The sequence below is a fragment of the Cherax quadricarinatus genome, chromosome 32 (assembly GCF_038502225.1).
Source record: "Cherax quadricarinatus isolate ZL_2023a chromosome 32, ASM3850222v1, whole genome shotgun sequence".
NCBI lineage: Eukaryota > Metazoa > Arthropoda > Malacostraca > Decapoda > Parastacidae > Cherax > Cherax quadricarinatus.
Window position 1 is genome coordinate 23,842,535 of NC_091323.1, and position 22,465 is coordinate 23,864,999.

General features: G+C 37.8%; 1 protein-coding gene across 1 annotated transcript in view; it reads left to right on the top strand.

The window, feature by feature from the left end:
* Positions 1-22,465, top strand: part of LOC128690288 (uncharacterized) — a 42,294-nt gene that overhangs the window by 12,488 nt on the left and 7,341 nt on the right. The window contains exon 2 of the mRNA XM_053778897.2: positions 18,774-18,837. Coding sequence (XP_053634872.2) covers positions 18,774-18,837 — 64 coding nt within the window. The remainder of the gene's footprint in view (positions 1-18,773; positions 18,838-22,465) is intronic.

The window sequence follows — 22,465 nt, forward strand, 5'->3', positions numbered from 1 at the left end:
CCAGGCACATTTATATACCTGCACATACACACATATACATTCACAGGCACATTCACACTTACACAGAAACACTCCAAGGCACACTTACACACTTTCACACACAGATACACTCACATATAGAATCTCCTCACCCACCGTACATAAAACCTCTTCAATTCACCAGCTCAACCGCTATTCTTGTTGACCCTAACACCAAGTGCATTGAAAGTCAGATGGCGCGCTTGCTTAGCTAAAAAAGTAATGCATCCATTTCCTAACAGAATGCTGAGTTATACTGCATCCTTGCATACAAAGACTATAGTGAGCTAAAATATATCCTTGCATACAAGTTTATATTACATTATCAAAGAAAAGATAACAGCTTTCCTTAAAATTCGTATAACATAAGTTTTCTCAATACTTTTCAAAATACCTGGACCTTATCTACATAACCACTTAATATTCAGGCATGAAATATTCACACAGTTTGCACTGATAAATAAAATAGGTAGCATTATCAATTGTGGCCATGATTCTTGATTAGCGATTACTGGGAATAAAAATTATACATCTATCAAAAATAAAGCGTATTGATTTGCAATTGTTTTACATGTATTAAGTATGTTTCTCACTGTAGTTAATTTCCAAATTTTCTTCCCCTGCCTATCTTTGTGAATCAGTATATATCAAGACTCATAAAAATATAATCACTAGCAAATTAAAACAATAATGAATGGGTGAATCACATACCTTCTATCTGGACAACAAATCAAGTGTTTGAGGTAGTATGTAGTCACAACCACATCTAGCGCTGACACACGAAGTACATCAGACAAAAACAGTTCTAGGGATTCCTCTGCCTTCATCATCAATTACTAAAATATCCTCAAGACATCGGTATATCACCTCAGGTCTTGTCTTATATGAGCAACCTATTCCCATCCTCTCCTCTACCTCACTCTTCCTCTTCAAAACGTTAGCAAATCGTGCTATCATCCATTCTATAGAGCCAATCCATTTCCAAAGATTAACATTAATACCACTTTCTGAGTGATACAATATTGAATAATGCATCATCATTCACTACTGCATCAATATGTATGTTGTATCACCTTTTTGCGCTATTTCTTTTCTCTGCATAATCACCCGCAAAATATCTTTACTGCAATATATATATATATATATATATATATATATATATATATATATATATATATATATATATATATATACATATAGACGGAGGTACCACCTCTGGAGCTGTCCTGGGGACCCTCATCCTCAGAGAAAATAATAAACTTGCTTTAGGGAAAACTCAAGGTTCTCCCTGAAGCTGTTTGAAAACTGTTTTCTCCTACCACCCTTCAATATTTTAAAGATATTTTATTTAAAGACAAAATACATTGACAAAAATATAATAGGAAGTAAAACAACAGAGATAACAACTCAGAGCTACATCTCGAATACTTCGTCCAGCTCCCCGGTGGTGGGCCGCGTGCCCAGAATGCTGCAGGCATTTCCACTCTGGATCGCAACACTGAGTTTCTGAAAGAAAAGCTGGCCGCCCTGTGGTCCTTGCTTTCTATGATGAGTTTTTCACCCAGCTCTTTGATGAACTTTAGAGCACACTTGCCCCATGCTCCAAGGGTCTCCGACCCTATTGGGATGAAGTTATAGCAAGGGGAAGGCCTTCATATTTGCGAGTCTTCTGTGTGTGTGTGTGTGTGTGTGTGTGTAAATAACGTTAAGAAGAATGAGGGTAAATATATAAAAAAACTAAAGTGCTGACACAATCACATAACTAGTGTTGTCCCTCATCAAGGTTCTCAGAGGGTCTAGTGTTCTCTCTTACATCAATACTCCTACATACATGCTTCATATATCCCTGTTAAACAAAATCTCTGAATGGTGCTTCTTCTTTGTTATTTGTAATACTTTAATATTCAAATTTTAAGTTTCCTGCTCCAAATTCTCTCTCATTATCGATGTAAAACCAGCATCCTCTTCCTGCTGGCTTCCTCAGAATAATTCTGTTTCGTATAAGAGAATGAGAGCCTCCGCTTACAAAGAGCAACAGCTTCCACTTACAGAGCAACAGCTACCGCTTATAGAGCGAAAGTTACAGCTAAGGTAAAGAGCAACAGCTTCCGCTAACAGAGCAACAGCTACAGCTAACAGAGCAAAAACCTCAGCGAACAAAACAAGAACCTCAGCCAACAGAGCATGAACCTCAGCTAACAGAGCAACAGCTTGCGCTAACAGAGAAAGTACCCCCATGTTACATCAAGAAGACTAACTTAATTGACCAATTATTTATTTTTTTTTTACCCGTTCGACAAGCAAAATCAATCCTCTTAATATTGTGCAACTGGTTCAGTCTGTATGATGCACCATCATTTACCACTGCATCAGTATGTATGCTGTGATATTATTCAGAAACATTGTTCCCTCTCACTGCTGTCATTACCAGTGGAATACCTTTACTCCATTAACCTACAATAGTCATGATTAAACTTTTAAATTCTTTTATGAGAGCATAAAACATATTTGAGTGAGTTTCCTTGGATGCTCTTCCTAACATTAGACTGGGCATCAACCATACACTCACACCTGACAACAACCACACATTCACAATTGACATCAACCATACACTCACACTTGGCATCAATCATACACTCACACCTGACAACAACCACACATTCACAATTGACATCAACCATACACTCACACTTGGCATCAACCATACACTCACACTTGACAACAACCACACATTCACACTTGGCATCAACCATACACTCACACTTGACAACAACCACACATTCACACTTGGCATCAACCATACACTCACACTTGACAACAACCACACATTCACACATGGCATCAACCATGCACTCACACTTGGCATCAATTATCAACCCACATTTGTATGACCCAGTCAGTGGCACTGCTGCATTAAGATATACAGTACTTAATGTTTACGTATATATCATACAAGCATCTCCAGGTTAGTCTTCTCATACAACATAAAGTTTATTATGATTATTATTATTATTATTAATAATATTATTATTATTAATATTATTATTATTATTATTACTATATTCATGGGGAAACGCTAAACCTACACGGGTTACACAGCGTCAGAGGAATGAGAGAGAGCAAAAAAGTCTTTTGTATACATAAGCTATGATCATGAGTGAGCGTAAAGAGAAACAGTTATGTGATATCTTCCTTAGGTAATTAAACCATGACCTGATATCTCCATTAGGTAAGTTTAAATCATGATGTTATCTTCGTTAGGTAAAGTTAAATTATGACCTGATATATTCGTTAGGTAAAGTTAAATTATGACCTGATATATTCGTTAGGTAAAGTTAAATTATGACCTGATATATTCGTTAGGTAAAGTTAAATTATGACCTGATATATTCGTTAGGTAAAGTTAAATTATGACCTGATATATTCGTTAGGTAAAGTTAAATTATGACCTGATATATTCGTTAGGTAAAGTTAAATTATGACCTGATATATTCGTTAGGTAAAGTTAAATTATGACCTGATATATTCGTTAGGTAAAGTTAAATTATGACCTGATATATTCGTTAGGTAAAGTTAAATTATGACCTGATATATTCGTTAGGTAAAGTTAAATTATGACCTGATATATTCGTTAGGTAAAGTTAAATTATGACCTGATATATTCGTTAGGTAAAGTTTAATTATGATATGATATCTTCATTATGTAAAGTTAAATCATTACCTGATATACCCATTAGGTAAAGTTAAACCCTAACCTGATATCTCCTTGAGATAAGATGAAGTCATGACCTGATACCTCCTTGAGGAAAGGTGAAGTCATGTCCCGATACCTTCTTGAGGTAAAGTGGAGTCATGACCTCATACCTCCTTGAGGTAAGGTATAGTCATGACCTGACACCTCCTTGGGGTAAGGTATAGTCATGACCTGATACCTACTTGAGGTAAGGTGTAGTTATGACCTGATACCTCCTTGGGGTAAGGTTAAGTCATGACCTGATACCTACTTGAGGTAAGGTGTAGTCATGACCTGATACCTCCTTGAGGTAAGGTATAGTCATGACCTGATACCTCCTTGGGGTAAGGTTAAGTCATGACCTGATACCTTCTTGAGGTAAGGAGTACTCATGACCTGATACCTCCTTGGGGTAAGGTTAAGTCATGACCTGATACCTTCTTGAGGTAAGGTATAGTCATGACCTGATACCTCCTTGAGGTAAGGTATAGTCATGACCTGATACCTCCTTGAGGTAAGGTATAGTCATGACCTGATACCTCCTTGGGGTAAGGTATAGTCATGACCTGATACCTCCTTGAGGTAAGGTATAGTCATGACCTGATACCTCCTTGAGGTAAGGTATAGTCATGACCTGATACCTCCTTGAGGTAAGGTATAGTCATGACCTGATACCTCCTTGAGGTAAGGTATAGTCATGACCTCATTCCTCCTTGGGGTAAGGTATAGTCATGACCTGATACCTCCTTGGGGTAAGGTTAAGTCATGACCTGATACCTTCTTGAGATAAGGTGTAGTCATGACCTGATACCTTATTGAGGTAAGGTTAAGTCATAACTTGATATCCACTTTCAGAAGAGTGACAAAGAAATCCATCATTTTTGCAAGTATCACTTTCCAAATTGCATTTCCTCATTATCAAGAGTCACTTGCAGCCGCAAGAATAAAATCACATAAAACTAAGTTTTACCCGTTTTTATTGGCATAAAGAAAGCTAAAAAAAAAATAGTTTTCCCCAACTTTCACAAGACAACGAGATGAATATTCATCTTCTCATTGTGAGGAAACTGCAGTATTGTAGAGCTGTATCCAGGACGAGCTGTTGTACGTGTTTCAGAGAACAAAATCTAGCAACGGTAAAATACATTTCACCGTATGGCTTAAGAACGGTCATCACACAGATGAAGACCCAGCAACGTTAAACTCTTCTACTAGAAATATATATCACAAGGCATATAAGACTGTGTAATGGTGAAGTGAACATGTACTGTTGAACAGCCAGACAAGGATGGCAAAGCAGCCAAATAAGGATGGTAGAGCAGCCAAATAAGGATGGTAGAGCAGCCAGACATGGATGGTAGAGCAGCCAAACAAGGATGGTAGAGCAGCCAAACAAGGATGGTAGAGCAGCCAAACAAGGATGGTAGAGCAGCCAAGAACGGATGGTTGAGCAGCCAAACACGGATGGTAGAACAACCAAACAGGGACGGTAGAGCAGCCGAACAGGGATGTAGATCAGCCGAATACGAGTGGAAGAGCAGGTAAAAACGAGTAGTAGAGCAGTCGAACACGGATGGTAAAGTTACACATGGCCTATGTGACTCATCAGTCACTGTCGCTACAATGACCACAGGTGAAAAGGTCAGAAGAAATACATATTTCTTACATGTAATTTATCCAAATGTTATGATGGCATAAACGTGTCGTGTCATGATCTAACATATGACGCATTATTATTAGTGTGGTCTGGCAAGTACATCTTATCACTGGCTCAATTATCGCTGGTCATGCAGTGAGAGTTAAATATCTTCTGCTGGTTTAACAGGAAAACTTTGGACTACTTTCTATTTTAAAAGGTTAAGCAACTTTTTCCTAAACATGTGCAGATGTTACGTATTCACTTAATCTATCAATCCCTCGAGCGAATATATAATAACAACACTAATAATGGTGGCTAACAAGTAGATAATGATCCAAGCTAATATAAATTATAGAGGTATTTATCCAAACTGCATATTTCCCACAAAATAATTATGCAGGGTTTTCATACACTATTAAACTATTTGCACGTTAACTGCTTCGCTCGAAGGAACATTAAAGAACATTTAAATAAACAATTTAATGTTAATGAAGATCTAAGCCGTCTGTTCTTTTGTATGGGCGCGACCACTTCCATGAAAGTATCAGAAGGCGCTATCGTAACAAGAGTGGGTGCTTGCTCACAATTTAACATAGAGTCAGCTTAAGATGTACCTGCATGTTCACCTTATTTGTCGTAGGATGCACTTAGATTAAGTCAGTGTAGTTAAACTAGGTAATTTTTTCCTCTGGGCACCTTGATAATAATGTCAGTCGCTTTCTCCACAACCACCGTGATGCTGTCATCAGTCACCTGGCTGACAACCAATTTTGTATATATATATATATATATATATATATATATATATATATATATATATATATATATATATATATATAATTATACATATATATATATTTATATTTATATTAAACCAGGGTACGGGTGAGGGTTAGAACCCATAGTGAGTGAGTCGTAAAACTCCCTAATTTGGGAGATGATAAGGTAACAGAAAACACTGCTCTTGTTGTCAATACTTAAACCATACCCCCGGCCGGGATTGAACCCGCGGTCATAGAGTCTCAAAACTCCAGCCCGTCGCGCTAGCCACTAGACCAGCTAGCCACAATAAGATTCATCCAACTAGGTATATTTCTACACCATAGGAAGCTAGAGTTCGTCACGGCCACGCTAGCTGGAGATTCGTCTGTAAAAACTTGCATTTGTGGTCACAGAGGTGCCTGTGCTAACCTTCCTATGGTGTAGAAATATACCTAGTTGGATGAATCTTATTGTGGCTAGCTGGTCTAGTGGCTAGCGCGACGGGCTGGAGTTTTGAGACTCTATGACCGCGGGTTCAATCCCGGCCGGGGGTATGGTTTATTTGCAATCGTGTCATTACGATTTCTTAAGTCTTGTCAATACTTGAGTTCCAGGTGTGTGTGTGTGTGTGTGTGTGTGTGTGCGCGCTCACCTATTTGTGGTTGAAAGGGTCGATTCATAGCTCCTGGCCCCGCTTCTTCACTGATTACTACTGGGTCTTCTCTCTCCCTGCTCCCTGAGCTTTATCAAATATCGTCTTAAAACTATGTATGGTTCCCGCCTCCACTACGTCACTTTCTAGGCTATTCCACTGCCTGATTGTACTCACCTAGTTGAGGTTGCAGGGGTCGAGTCCTAGCTCCTGGCCCTGTGTGTGTGTGTGTGTGTGTGTACTCACCTAGTTGAGGTTGCAGGGGTCGAGTCCAAGCTCCTGGCGTTTGTGTGTGTGTGTGTGTGTGTGTGTGTGTGTGTGTGTGTGTGTGTGTGTGTGTGTGTGCGTGCGTGCGTGCGTGTAATTTCATTACTTGCTATTTATTAACACAGAGAATGTGAGGAACGTCAGAAACAACACGCAAGTATGATAACAATAATGTACCCGTACTCGAGCACACACGAAGCACTCTACAGGACTGTCAACATATCATGTTCATAAGTGATAATGTTACTTAACGTTTAACAAGTTAAAAATTAACATATCACAATGTCCTTATAGCCATTTTGTTAGGTTACATTAAGCAAGGTAAAGTCATGGGACGGTAATACCCATGGGACGCTAACACCCATGAGAGTGGTAACGCCCATGGGACGCTAGCACCCGAGGGAGGGTAACCCCCAGCAGCTCGAGGACTATTTTACCTCTAAGCTGTAATTTCTGAACCCCCTGGTGTGTATATACAACACTACCCTGGTTTGTATATACAACACTACCTTGGTTTGTATATACAACACTACCTTGGTGTGTATATACAACACTACCTTGGTTTGTATATACAACACTACCTTGGTTTGTATATACAACAATACCTTGGTTTGTATATACAACACTACCCTGGTTTGTATATACAACACTACCCTGGTTTGTATATACAACACTACCCTGGTGTGTATATACAACACTACCCTGGTTTGTATATACAACACTACCTTGGTTTGTATATACAACACTACCCTGGTTTGTATATACAACACTACCTTGGTTTGTATATACAACACTACCTTGGTTTGTATATACAACACTACCCTGGTTTGTATATACAACACTACCTTGGTTTGTATATACAACACTACCTTGGTTTGTATATACAACACTACCTTGGTTTGTATATACAACACTACCCTGGTTTGTATATACAACACTACCTTGGTTTGTATATACAACACTACCTTGGTTTGTATATACAACACTACCTTGGTGTGTATATACAACACAACCTTGGTTTGTATATACAACACTACCCTGGTTTGTATATACAACACTACCTTGGTTTGTATATACAACACTACCCTGGTTTTTATATACAACACTACCTTGGTTTGTATATACAACACTACCTTGGTTTGTATATACAACACTACCCTGGTTTGTATATACAACACTACCTTGGTTTGTATATACAACACTACCTTGGTTTGTATATACAACACTACCTTGGTTTGTATATACAACACTACCCTGGTTTGTATATACAACACTACCTTGGTTTGTATATACAACACTACCTTGGTTTGTATATACAACACTACCCTGGTGTGTATATACAACACTACCTTGGTTTGTATATACAACACTACCTTGGTTTGTATATACAACACTACCTTGGTTTGTATATACAACACTACCCTGGTTTGTATATACAACACTACCTTGGTTTGTATATACAACACTACCTTGGTTTGTATATACAACACTACCCTGGTTTGTATATACAACACTACCTTGGTTTGTATATACAACACTACCTTGGTTTGTATATACAACACTACCCTGGTGTGTATATACAACACTACCCTGGTTTGTATATACAACACTACCCTGGTTTGTATATACAACACTACCTTGGTGTGTATATACAACACTACCCTGGTTTGTATATACAACACTACCCTGGTTTGTATATACAACACTACCTTGGTGTGTATATACAACACTACCTTGGTTTGTATATACAACACTACCCTGGTTTGTATATACAACACTACCTTGGTGTGTATATACAACACTACCTTGGTTTGTATATACAACACTACCTTGGTGTGTATATACAACACTACCTTGGTTTGTATATACAACACTACCCTGGTTTGTATATACAACACTACCTTGGTTTGTATATACAACACTACCTTGGTGTGTATATACAACACTACCCTGGTTTGTATATACAACACTACCCTGGTTTGTATATACAACACTACCCTGGTTTGTATATACAACACTACCCTGGTTTGTATATACAACACTACCTTGGTTTGTATATACAACACTACCTTGGTTTGTATATACAACACTACCCTGGTGTGTATATACAACACTACCTTGGTTTGTATATACAACACTACCTTGGTTTGTATATACAACACTACCTTGGTTTGTATATACAACACTACCCTGGTTTGTATATACAACACTACCTTGGTTTGTATATACAACACTACCTTGGTTTGTATATACAACACTACCCTGGTTTGTATATACAACACTACCTTGGTTTGTATATACAACACTACCTTGGTTTGTATATACAACACTACCTTGGTTTGTATATACAACACTACCCTGGTGTGTATATACAACACTACCCTGGTTTGTATATACAACACTACCCTGGTTTGTATATACAACACTACCTTGGTGTGTATATACAACACTACCCTGGTTTGTATATACAACACTACCCTGGTTTGTATATACAACACTACCTTGGTGTGTATATACAACACTACCTTAGTTTGTATATACAACACTACCCTGGTTTGTATATACAACACTACCTTGGTGTGTATATACAACACTACCTTGGTTTGTATATACAACACTACCTTGGTGTGTATATACAACACTACCTTGGTTTGTATATACAACACTACCCTGATTTGTATATACAACACTACCTTGGTTTGTATATACAACACTACCTTGGTGTGTATATACAACATTACCCTGGTTTGTATATACAACACTACCCTGGTTTGTATATACAACACTACCCTGGTTTGTATATACAACACTACCCTGGTGTGTATATACAACACTACCTTGGTTTGTATATACAACACTACCCTGGTGTGTATATACAACACTACCTTGATTTGTATATACAACACTACCCTGGTTTGTATATACAACACTACCTTGGTTTGTATATACAACACTACCCTGGTTTGTATATACAGCACTACCCTGGTGTGTATATACAACACTACCCTGGTGTGTATATACAACACTACCCTGGTTTGTATATACAACACTACCCTGGTTTGTATATACAACACTACCCTGGTGTGTATATACAACACTACCCTGGTGTGTATATACAACACTACCCTGGTGTGTATATACAACACTACCCTGGTTTGTATATACAACACTACCCTGGTTTGTATATACAACACTACCCTGGTGTGTATATACAACACTGCCCTGGTTTGTGTATACAGCACTACCCTGGTGTGTATATACAACACTACCCTGGTTTGTATATCCAACACTACCGTAATTTGTATACGCAACATTACTCTGGATTGTATATACAACACTATCCTAGCTTGTAAAGGAAATACTTTAGAACTAATGAAGAACAGCTAAGAAGCACATACGATAATAAAGGTACATGTATACTGAATGTCAATAACAATGTGCGAAATTTAAATGTCAGCTTGGGTGCTCATAAGAAGGAAAGAAAAAATCAGTAATCCCACCAGAGTGCAATAATTCAATAGGTTTCCACTTCAAACTAATTTTTAAGGATGGTAATACCTTCCATGATGGTTATCTTCTTTACACGCCACTCTTAGCGATTCAATTTTCCCACTTATCCACCCCCTCTCCTGCCACAATTATAAAAGTACAATCTATCGTATAGCCCATCATCGGCACTATGTATATACACCCAACCACCACACCCACCATTTTCTCTCCCTCCCCCACCCAACATCTACCATCTATAATCTGGCTCTGACGTCCACACCCAGAAACCAGCCACACCAGAATCATAACAAGATGAAAGTAAAAGCAGGATTTGTTACATGAACACAGGATGAATCTTACACGTGTCAATGTTTGTTTGTTGATTTGTCCATAACTCAGTCTCCTTGAAAGCCAGTGCAACCCAAAACATTTTAGGTTGTATGGTATTACATTTTTTTTTTTTTTTTGGCGGGGAGGTCGCTACCCTCAGGATGTAAAATAAATAACAAAAAAGGCATAATACCGTGACTGGAACGATACACAAATAACCCGCACATGAAAGAGAGAAGCTTACGACGACGTTTCGGTCCGACTTGGACCATTGACAAAGTCATGTGCGGGTTATTTGTGTATGTAAAATAATTTTTATTTACCTCATGATGAGTGGCACATTATTTTAATGCTCTTTTCAAATTGTACTTATATTTACATTCTTGAAGAGTATACACTGCTAAATTGGATATTCGAAGTGAAGAAAGAAATAAGGCAGAGACGTGTACAGTCACACGCGCATACTTAAATTTGTTAATATATGTATATAACCGAGTATAGGTTTATTTCTCATAACTGCATATTCATCAAAAAGAATCAGACACTTGTGTGTGTGTGTATATATATATATATATATATATATATATATATATATATATATATATATATATATATATATATATATATATATATATATACATATATACATATATATATACATATATATATATATATACATATATACATATATATATACATATATATATATATATATATACATATATACATATATATATACATATATACATATATATATATATATATACATCTTTCTTTCAACACACCAGCCGTATCCCACCGAGGCGGGGTGGCCCAAAAGGAAAAACAAAAGTTTCTCCTTTCATATTTAGTAATATATACAGGAGAAGGGGTTACTAGCCCCTTGCTCCTGGCATTTTAGTCGCCTCTTACAACACGCATAGCTTACGGAGGAAGAATTCTGTTCCACTTCCCCATGGAGATAAGAGGAAATAAACAAGAACAAGAGCTAGTAAGAAAATAGAAGAAAACCCAGAGGGGTGTGTATACATATGCTTGTACATGTATGTGTAGTGTGACCTAAGTGTAAGCAGAAGTAGCAAGACGTACCTGAAACCTTGCATGTTTATGAGACAGAAAAAACACCAGCAATCCTACCATCGTGTAAAACAATTACAGGCTTACGTTTTACACTCACTTGGCAGGACGGTAGTACCTCCCTGGGCGGTTGCTGTCTACCAACCTACTACCTACATATATATATATATATACATATATATATATTTATATATATATATATATATATATATATATACATATATATATATATATATATATATATATATATATACATATAAATATATAAATATATATATATACAAATAAATATATAAATATATATATATACATATAAATATATATATATATATATATATATATATACATATAAATATATATATATATATATATATATATATATATATATATATATGGGGGAAAAAATGCCACACGTTTCCTTAAAGAATTGGGTTCCAGACTCATCGACACCACCAGGGACCCAAGGGCAGCCACTTTCATGTTCCAGCGCCTCAGCATAGCCATCCAGAGGGGAAATGCTTGCTGCATACTTGGCTCGCGTCCAGCTTCCGAGGAGCAGGAGGAAATTCATGATCTTTGATACATTGTGCCATTGTATTCATGTTTATGTTTTTTTCTGTAAATGTATTCTGCAAATGTATATATATATATATATATATATATATATATATATATATATATATATATATATATATATATATATATATATATATATATATATATATATGCCGAATATGTAAAACTGGTCAATTATCAAGAACTCATTTATAATTAAGTCCTTTCTGAAATTTTCTCTTATACGTTTAAAGATATATTTTTTTCATTAATGTTGATGTAAAAATTATAATTTTCCACCAAAAGGAACTTAGAAAACTTACCTAACCTTATCATAACAAGAACAATTTATTTTATCCTAACCCAGCTAAATATATTTTAGATTTGTTTACAATAATTTAATACTAAACAAACATAGTGAAATATATAATTTTTGGTTAGGTTCAGAATGATTTTGGCGAAATTATTGCACACTCAAATTTTCACTTTTCCTATTTACCAGGATGAGCGTTGCTATTTAAGCAAAGATCGCAAGTTCTGCCTATTCGGCACGACATATATATATATATATATATATATATGTATATGTATGTATATATATATATATATGTGTGTGTGTGTGTGTGTGTGTGTGTGTGTGTGTGTGTGTGTGTGTGTGTGTGTGTGTGTGTGTGTAAAATCGTGTGTACATTGCGCAAATAAATCCACTGGGTCCCTATTAAACATAAACAGGTATTATTAAGGATGAAAGCGAGAGTAAATGGCGAGCTCTCCCTTACCTGGTGGATGAGATAGGAAAAAGGAGGCAATATTATGCTAGCAACCAGGAGGACCAGCTTGTGCTCATAAAAAGAAGCACGGAGATACACATCTGAACACTTACTACCGATAAGCCGCCACTGAGTCCCTCAGTGGCAGCTTACCATGGCGTACCAACATATAATTTTAATAACCTGTATAATCCCCCTAGACGACCCAGATTAGCTTTTGCGAAACGAGTGTAGACTACTGTCTTACCACCCCTCAAGGAAGGTTCCTTTATGTTGGTGAGGGGCTCTTGATTTAGGGAATTGGGTCTGTGCTCCAGTTCCCCGAATTAAGCCTGAATGCCTTCCAAATCCCCCCCCCCCAGGCGCTGTATAATCCTACGGGTTTAGCGCTTCCCCTTGATTATAATAATAATAATAATAATAATAATACTGTCTTACCAGCTTCCCACTGCTCTCTTTTATTAGTTTTAGCGCATTTCTTGATTTAAAATATATATCTGATATTGAGAACAGAACTGTTATCTTACATAAACTACTACCCACCCGCCATAAACCACAATTCCTATATATCCTCCACAATTAACCTCAAACACTCTTCCTACACCATTACCTTCACATATTCTCCCCACATTATTATTACCAAACACTCCTCCTACACCAGTAACCCTACTCAGCCTTCCTACACTATCCCTACCACATCCTTTACAATCTCTTAGCCAACTTTAAATTAGTATGCTTGTGAGAATGCGACTGGTGAGTGCGTGGCAAAGGCTGTGGCATCTATGCTTGCTGCTGGTGAATGTAATCAACCCTGCTCAAGAACCTGCTTACAGGTGTACCGGTGGCTGACACTGTAAAGTATACACTGGCACGAGGCATCAGGTGGGATTCCCAGTCTATATCCAGAAAGTTATTACAATAACGTTACAATACACCAGTGAGAAATTATTAAGCAGGACAAAGTTTTTACCAGATACAAGCTAACAGTTGTGCGGTCCGAAAAACTTCAAGATGCAATTATTTTATTCTTTATTAATTGAAAATGACAAGCAAACGAGTAATTAAATTTTAAGAGAAAACATTCCTATATAACCACTAATACAGACCAGACAATATGCACCACAGTATATATCAATCATTATATATATGACTCACGAAATCGTAATGACACGATTTCAAACAAACAATGGAAATATAAACACATATGCAGTATAATGTCATCCTTTATTGACTACGTTTCGCCCACACAGTGGGCTTTTTCAAGTCACAAACAGTTCTGTTTGTGACTTGAAAAAGCCCACTGTGTGGGCGAAACATAGTCAATAAAGGATCACATTATACTGCATATGTGTTTATATTTCCATTGTGTCGGTATTTTATACCATTTATTTCAAACAAACCATACCACGGGCGGGGATAGAACCCGTCATGTTAACGGCTTTGAGGGGACTTGAGCTAGAGTTCGTCACGGCCACGCTAGCTGGATATTCGTCTGTAAAAACTTGCATTTGTGGTCACAGTGATGCCTATGCTAACCTTCCTATGGTGTAGAAATATACCTAGTTGGACGAATCTTATTGTGGGTAGCTGGTCCAGTGGCTACTAAGGCGACGGTCTGGAGTTTTGAGACTCTCTGATCGCGGGTTCTATCTCCGCCCGTCGTATGGTTTGGATTATATATATATATATATATAATATATATATAATATATATATATATATATATATATATATATATATATATATATATATATATATATATATATATAAAATATATATATAAGTTTACTCTAATACTTATTTTAGATGCAGGTATTTTTAGTGTTAGAGTACCAGTGAATGGAGCCCTTAATGACCTACGTGCAGCCAACAGACCTTAAAGCTAAAAACTAACTGCCTACTGGCATCCCAGAAACAGTATCAGCTGAATATACTTTTGCCTCCCTCAATACTTTTGTCTCTATTTAGTCTTGCCAATGTTGTAGACAAAAGTGGTCGTGCTACGCTGGCAGAGCACAACTTTGCTGATTTGTATCAAGGAAAATGTCCTCAGTTTTAGGCCTTTTGTAAGTTCATATGCTTTCCTGCTACCATCCTAGGAATGGCCATGGGAAGGCCAATAAACTAATAGTTTCTGTGGCAGAATCTAAGCAAAAAAAAAGTCTCAGCTTTAGAGTGTATCTCCATCAGCTTTATTTACTATGAAACAAAATCATTTAAAGGCATATCAGAATATCCAAAACAACCACTGTGAAAGAATAGTGAAATTCCAATCGCTTTCGTGAATTCTCACATTATCAAAGAGATAAAGTCCTTTCTAAAATTTTCTTTTATATTTTTAAAGATATATTTTTTCATTTATATTAATGTAAAAATTAATAATTTTGTACCAAAAGAACCTTAGAAAACTTACCTAACCTTATTATAACAAGCACAATTTAGCCTAATTCAACTAAATATATTTTAGATACGTTTATAATAATTTAATAATAAACGAACACAATGAAATATATCTTTTCGTTAGGCTCAGAATTATTTTTGATGAAATTATTGCATACACAAATTTTCGCTTGTCTTATTCGGTAAGCAGAGTGTTGCTATTTAAGCCAAAATCGCAAGATTTACCTATTCGGCAAGACATACATATCACAACAAACATGCTGGTTAATTGGATTTAATTAAAACCTATCGACTAAATGGATTACTAAGGCTATCACGTGTTCACCACTAGTTAAGAATACTATTAGTATCTATTCCACAGAGATATACAGCTCTCAGTGAATATATTAAAACTATATTATACTGAAAAATAACAGTTTATACAGATGTGGTTATTTGCATAATTGCTAAACTATCAATCAATTAATAAGTGTTTGCTAGTACACAATTGTTATACTGCGTAACACTGGCAAATGTGCTTCTAATGCATACCATAAAAGTCAGTCCTGGAATTCAGCAAGCTTGACGTTCTCTGGTAACCAGCCATATGTCAATACAAGAACACCGCCAGATGCTGTTTCCCAGACGTCAGCTGTAATTAGTAGTTTTTACACCATCGGTCTTTCTCTGGCAACGCTGACTACAGTACGGTTCAGGCAATTATCACTGACACTTGGTCTTTCGACACCACCTCCAAGACCAGCCTGAATGTTCCCTCGAGCATTACCATTTGAACTGTATGGAAACAGGAACACTGCAAAGACCCACCCTAGTTGACACAGCTGAAACAATTGTAGCCTATGAGTTCCAAACTCTCACAACTGATAAAATATCAAACTGATGAACCCACATCTGTTACCGTGGCAGATCTCGACCTAGCTAAGAACTAGCCTGGATACTTAGGAATTACACAGTCCTCATGGTTAAGACCACGCAGGTGGGTTAATACAAGTTGAAAAGAATAAATGGCTATAATTATAACCTTAATTTTTAAAAGGGTGGGCCTGTAAGCCAGCTGAAGGCCTCGGTCAAATGACCAAAAGCTCCAGTTGCTGGTCATCATATGACTAAGACCTGCGTCAGGAAACACTCGCCCTGCTTCCTGGCAAACTTTACCTAACGTAACCTAGTACAAGTTTATGCCCGGAAAAGATCCACAGACCAATTTGTTAAGACAAGGTTAAAGGCCCGAATACCTACAGTACAAAGGCCTTGTCGAGAAGACACCCCTTCCATTCCTTTTATACCCACACTCATCACTTTGCTGTGACTGATCGATAATCACATGTATGGACGAAAGTGAAACTGGTCAATGCCACGTAGCAACAGGAAAAGGTGAACTGCATAGTTTGGGACTACAAAAAAAAAAACTGATACCGTACCTCACCAAGAAGCAAATCACAGAAACAAAGAAGAGACAAAGATAACGGGGCAGATGCGTCATCGAATTTATAGGCGTATCAAAAGAGGTGAGGGTCATCTTATGAATCAGTATATTGACATTAAGAGGGACATTAAAAAGGGGATAAGAAAAGCTAAAAGGGACTATGAAATTAAAGTTGCTAGGGATTCTAAAACTAACCCAAAAAGTTTTTTCCAGGTCTATAGAACAAAAGTTAGAGATAAGATAGGTCCCCTTAAAAATAACTATGGGCACCTTACTGACAATGAGAATGAAATGTGCTTGATTTTAAATAATTATTTTCTCTCAGTTTTTACACAGGAAGACACTAACAATATTCCAGTAATTAATTTTTACAGTGGGCTAGAAGAAGATAAATTATGTAACATCACAGTCACTAGTGAGATGGTTGTGAGGCAGATAGACAGACTGAAGCAAAATAAGTCGCCGGGTCCTGATGAGGTTTTTTCAAGGGTTCTTAAGGAATGCAAAATGGAACTCTGTGAACCATTAACTAATATTTTTAATTTATCTCTTCAAACAGGTGTAGTGTCTGATATGTGGAAGATGGCTAATGTAACTCCTATTTTTAAAACAGGGGACAAGTCGTTACCGTCAAATTACCGCCCAATAAGCCTGACCTCAATTGTAGGCAAATTACTAGAGTCAATTATAGCTGAGATTATAAGAAGCCATCTCGATAAGCATAGCTTGATTAATGATACTCAGCATGGATTCACAAGAGGCCGGTCTTGTCTAACTAATTTATTAACTTTCTTCAGTAAAGCTTTTGAGGCTGTTGACCACAATAAAGAATTTGATATTATTTACTTAGATTTTAGTAAGGCTTTTGATAGAGTTCCGCACCATAGACTGTTAAAGAAAGTGGCAGCTCATGGCATTGGGGGAAAAGTGCTCTCGTGGATCGAGTCATGGCTCACTGACAGGAAGCAGAGAGTGTCCATAAATGGGGTTAAATCCGAGTGGGGATCTGTAACAAGTGGCGTTCCACAGGGATCAGTCTTGGGCCCGTTGTTGTTTATAATATAATGAATAATAAAGGAAAACGATACATAGAATGCTGTCTACTTCATTTATATGACCCAGACGTTACATAGCTACCCAAGGTTTTACATGTATGTCCCATGGCTTTATATGTTTGCCCCATGGTTATAAATGTCTGCTCCATGACTTTTGTGTCTGTCCCATGGTATTATGTCTGCCCCATGGCTTTATATATTTTCCCAATGGTTTTTACATGTCCGCCACATGGCTTTATATGTCTGTCACATGGCTTTATATGTCTGCCAAATGATTATATATCTGCCTAATGGATTTACATGCTTGCCCTATGACTTTACATGTCAGTTCCGTGGCTTTAGGTGTTTGAAATATATTATGAATATATTTTATAAGCTTCAGTAGTTGCCATAATCAATTTTAAAATATTAAATCAGTACAATAATGGTATACAATACCGACAGTTATATAAAGACACATTAATGCTACCTAACTGATGCACATGTGGCTTGTTGTATCCTTATACAACACTGCCAAGTGTCGTATAAGGATGTCACATACATGAGCAAATTTTATTTGAAGGGAAACTGTGGTTTTATCTAAGTGAACATGTGTTTGCAGGTGTTGTTGGGAGCGACGTTGATGGTGTTGGCTACGATGACAATGGCTGTCCCTACTGGTGCACGTAAGTAAGCTGGGATCCTTCAGCAGTATATTCAAGTACATAAATACTGCTGGGAGTAAAGTAAGTACATAATATTACAGAGAGTGCTTAATTATGAGTGTATAAAATCTTCCCCCAAAAAGCGTATGTAATTAATAACGTGAAGGTCGACGAGTACATTATACTCCCAAAATACAATGAAAAACCGATATGCAAGTGTCTAGATATATATAAAGCATTTAAGAGAATGAATAAATATATAACATTCACAATCAAGAGATAATATAGGTGACAGAGCTTGTTACCATTGAGTGTTGACAATCGCTTATGATAGAACTGAAGTAACTTAGGGATGAACACGACAGTTCAAGAATGATTCAGGTTACCATCGTATTAATATTAACGTTTAACTGATCAATATTGAACTTGGTTCACTCACACGTCACACTAACTCACGGTATGTACACTGATAGGACAGTATCCCTCAGTGTATATATACTGAGTTTTAATCACTATTTTAGGGATTAAAGTAAATGATGTTGATAGCTAGACAAATTTCTCCTTAATCACACATTTGCCTAACAAATACAACTCACCTAACAAAGAGATGTATTTCTTATTATACATAAGTAGAGCTTAGGTTTTACGTCAATAACAGAATTAATGAACCATATAGTAAATTAAATATTAAAAACGAACAACAAATTCCCGAAATGATAATAAAGACATGTTATCACCATGGCGCCATAGAAACCTGTCACTGGCTTTTGTACACCTGGTAATGCCCGCCTCGCTACGTTAAGTTCCTCGTGAACCGTTACTACTTTCCACGCAATTAAATTTAATCAATGCTGCTTTAAGAGACTTATTATTTAGATACATAAGAACAATTAATCTACATGCACGAATTCTATCCAAATGCACACAATATTAGGACTCCTAACGTATCATCAGCAATCAACGCAACCTTCTCTGAGATTACAACGCCACATCAGAGCCCCTTTACACAGCCACGGTCGTCATGCCTTACTGCCTTAGAAAGTTGATTACACTGATGTCCACAGCAGCCTGAGGTGTGAGAGAATGGTTGGTCTGGACCGTCACCACAAGGAGGAAAGGCGGAGAGAAGATCTCTGAGATAAAAACATTCGGCCATCCACACATCCATCCCGCTTCTTCAGGTCGGCCCAAACTGGGGTGGGTTTTGAGATAGGTTATCTGGAGGTTATCTGGAGGTTATTGCGGGGATCAACGCCCCCGCGGCCCGGTCCATGACCAGGCCTCCCGATGGATCAGGGCCTGATCAACTAGGCTGTTACTGCTGGCCGCACGCAGTCCAACGTACGACCCACAGCCCGGCTGATCCGGCACTGACTTTAGGTATCTGTCCAGCTCTCTCTTGAAGGCAGCCAGGGGGTTATTGGCAATTCCCCTAATGCTTGATGGGAGGCTGTTGAACAGTTTTGGGCCCCGGACACTTATGGTGTTTTCCCTTAGTGTACCAATGGCGCCCCTACTTTTTATTGGGGGCATTTTGCATCGCCTGCCCAGTCTCTTACTTTCGTAGGGAGTGATTTCTGTGTGCAGATTTGGGACCATTTCTTCCAAGATTTTCCAAGTGTAGATTATGATATATCTCTCCCTCCTGCGTTCCAACGAGTACAAGTCAAGTGCTTCCAAGCGTTCCCAGTAGTTAAGGTGCTTGACAGAACTTATACGTGCAGTAAAGGATCTCTGTACACTCTCTAGATCTGCAATTTCACCTGCTTTGAATGGAGATGTTAATGTACAGCAGTATTCCAGCCTAGAGAGAACAAGTGATTTGAAAAGGATCATCATGGGCTTGGCATCTCTCGTTTTGAAAGTTCTCATTATCCATCCTATCATTTTCTTTGCACGTGCGATCGTGGCACTGTTGTGATCCTTGAAAGTGAGATCCTCAAACATTACTACTCCCAGGTCCCTTACATTATTTTTCCGCTCTATTGTATGGCCGGAGTCAGTAGTATACTCTGTTCTAGTTAATATCTCCTCCAGTTTTCCATAACGGAGTAGTTGGAATTTGTCCTCATTGAACATCATATTGTTTACCGTTGCCCACTGGAAAACTTTGTTTATATCTTCTTAGAGGTTAACCGCGCCCTCAGCAGATGACAGCCTCATGCAGATCCTAGTATCATCCGCAAAGGATGATACGGTGCTGTGGTGTACATCTCTGTTTATGTCTGATATGAGGATAAGGAATAAGATGGGGGCGAGTACTGTGCCTTGTGGAACAGAGCTCTTCACTATGGCAGCCTCCGATTTAACTCTGTTAACCACTACTCTTTGTGTTCGATTTGTTAGGAAGTTGAAGATCCATCTCCCCACTTTCCCAGTTATTCCTTTAGAACGTATTTTATGGGCTATTACGCCATGATCGCATTTGTCAAATGCTTTTGCAAAGTCTGTGTATATTACATCTGCATTCTGATTTTCTTCCAGTGCATCCAAGGCCATGTCATAGTGATCCAGTAGTTGTGAGAGGCAGGAGCGACCTGTCCTGAACCCATGTTGCCCTGGATTGTGCAGATTTTGGGTGGGAGTTAAACTATAACGAAAATGAATTAGAATAGGATAGGATGATCATTAAAACAGAATTAGAAAGATTAATAAAATAAGAGTGGATGCGTAAAAATTAAACTATGATGGGCGATGAGTGGGGATAAGTTGACAAAACGACGGTATGTGGTGAGAATAAACTAAAATAGGACATATGCAACAGTTAAGTATCTTTATTTCGAAACGTTTCGCCTACACAGTAGGCTTCTTCAGTCGAGTACAGATTGTTTCAGACTATGGGACTGAGGGACTGACCACCTCAAAACTTCAAGGGTGATGGACTGATTACATCGTCTTCAAGTATCTTCTGCTTCTATCAACTTTTCTGTACTCGACTGAAGAAGCCTACTGTGTAGGCGAAACGTTTCGAAATAAAGATACCTAACTGTTGCATATGTGTCTTACCTAACAACCTGTCGGTATTTTATACCATTTTAAAATAGGACAGGAAAAGGTTTGTATATGATTGACAAACATTAGGACGGGATGGGTGCAGGTAAGGACAGAATGGGTGTTTGATGCACTGTATTGACGACATTAAGGATAGAATGGGAGAACAAGAAAATAAAATGAGATACAAAGCGGGTGGGGTTGGATACAGCGGAATGTGATGACCGCTGAGGATGTGTTGCTTTGGAACAGTTGTAGTCTAGTTTTGGAAAATATCACGTTTAACAAGAACTATAGATGTAGCTGGTGTGAAACTGTGTGTGACTCATGGCTAAATATAGGTGTGGAGTGAAGATAGGCTAGACTGGAAGATGAAGGGTTGTGTAGGCGACGCAAAGATAGGAGTGGCTGCTGATAGCAGCAGTAGATGTAGTGAAACAGCACTTGTGACGCAGCAGTGCCGAGCTCCTCCCCCCCCTTCCCGTTCTCTCCCCTCTTCCTTCTCCCTACGCTACCTTGACCACTTTCTCCTGGGTATGTGTGGGTGATGGTGGTGGGTAGGACCCTGCACCTGATACACCTTTCCTACTCCACGCTGCGCCATCATCACTAATCGTCTTAGCCACTCTCTATGGACCCTAGGTAGGAGAACCGTGGT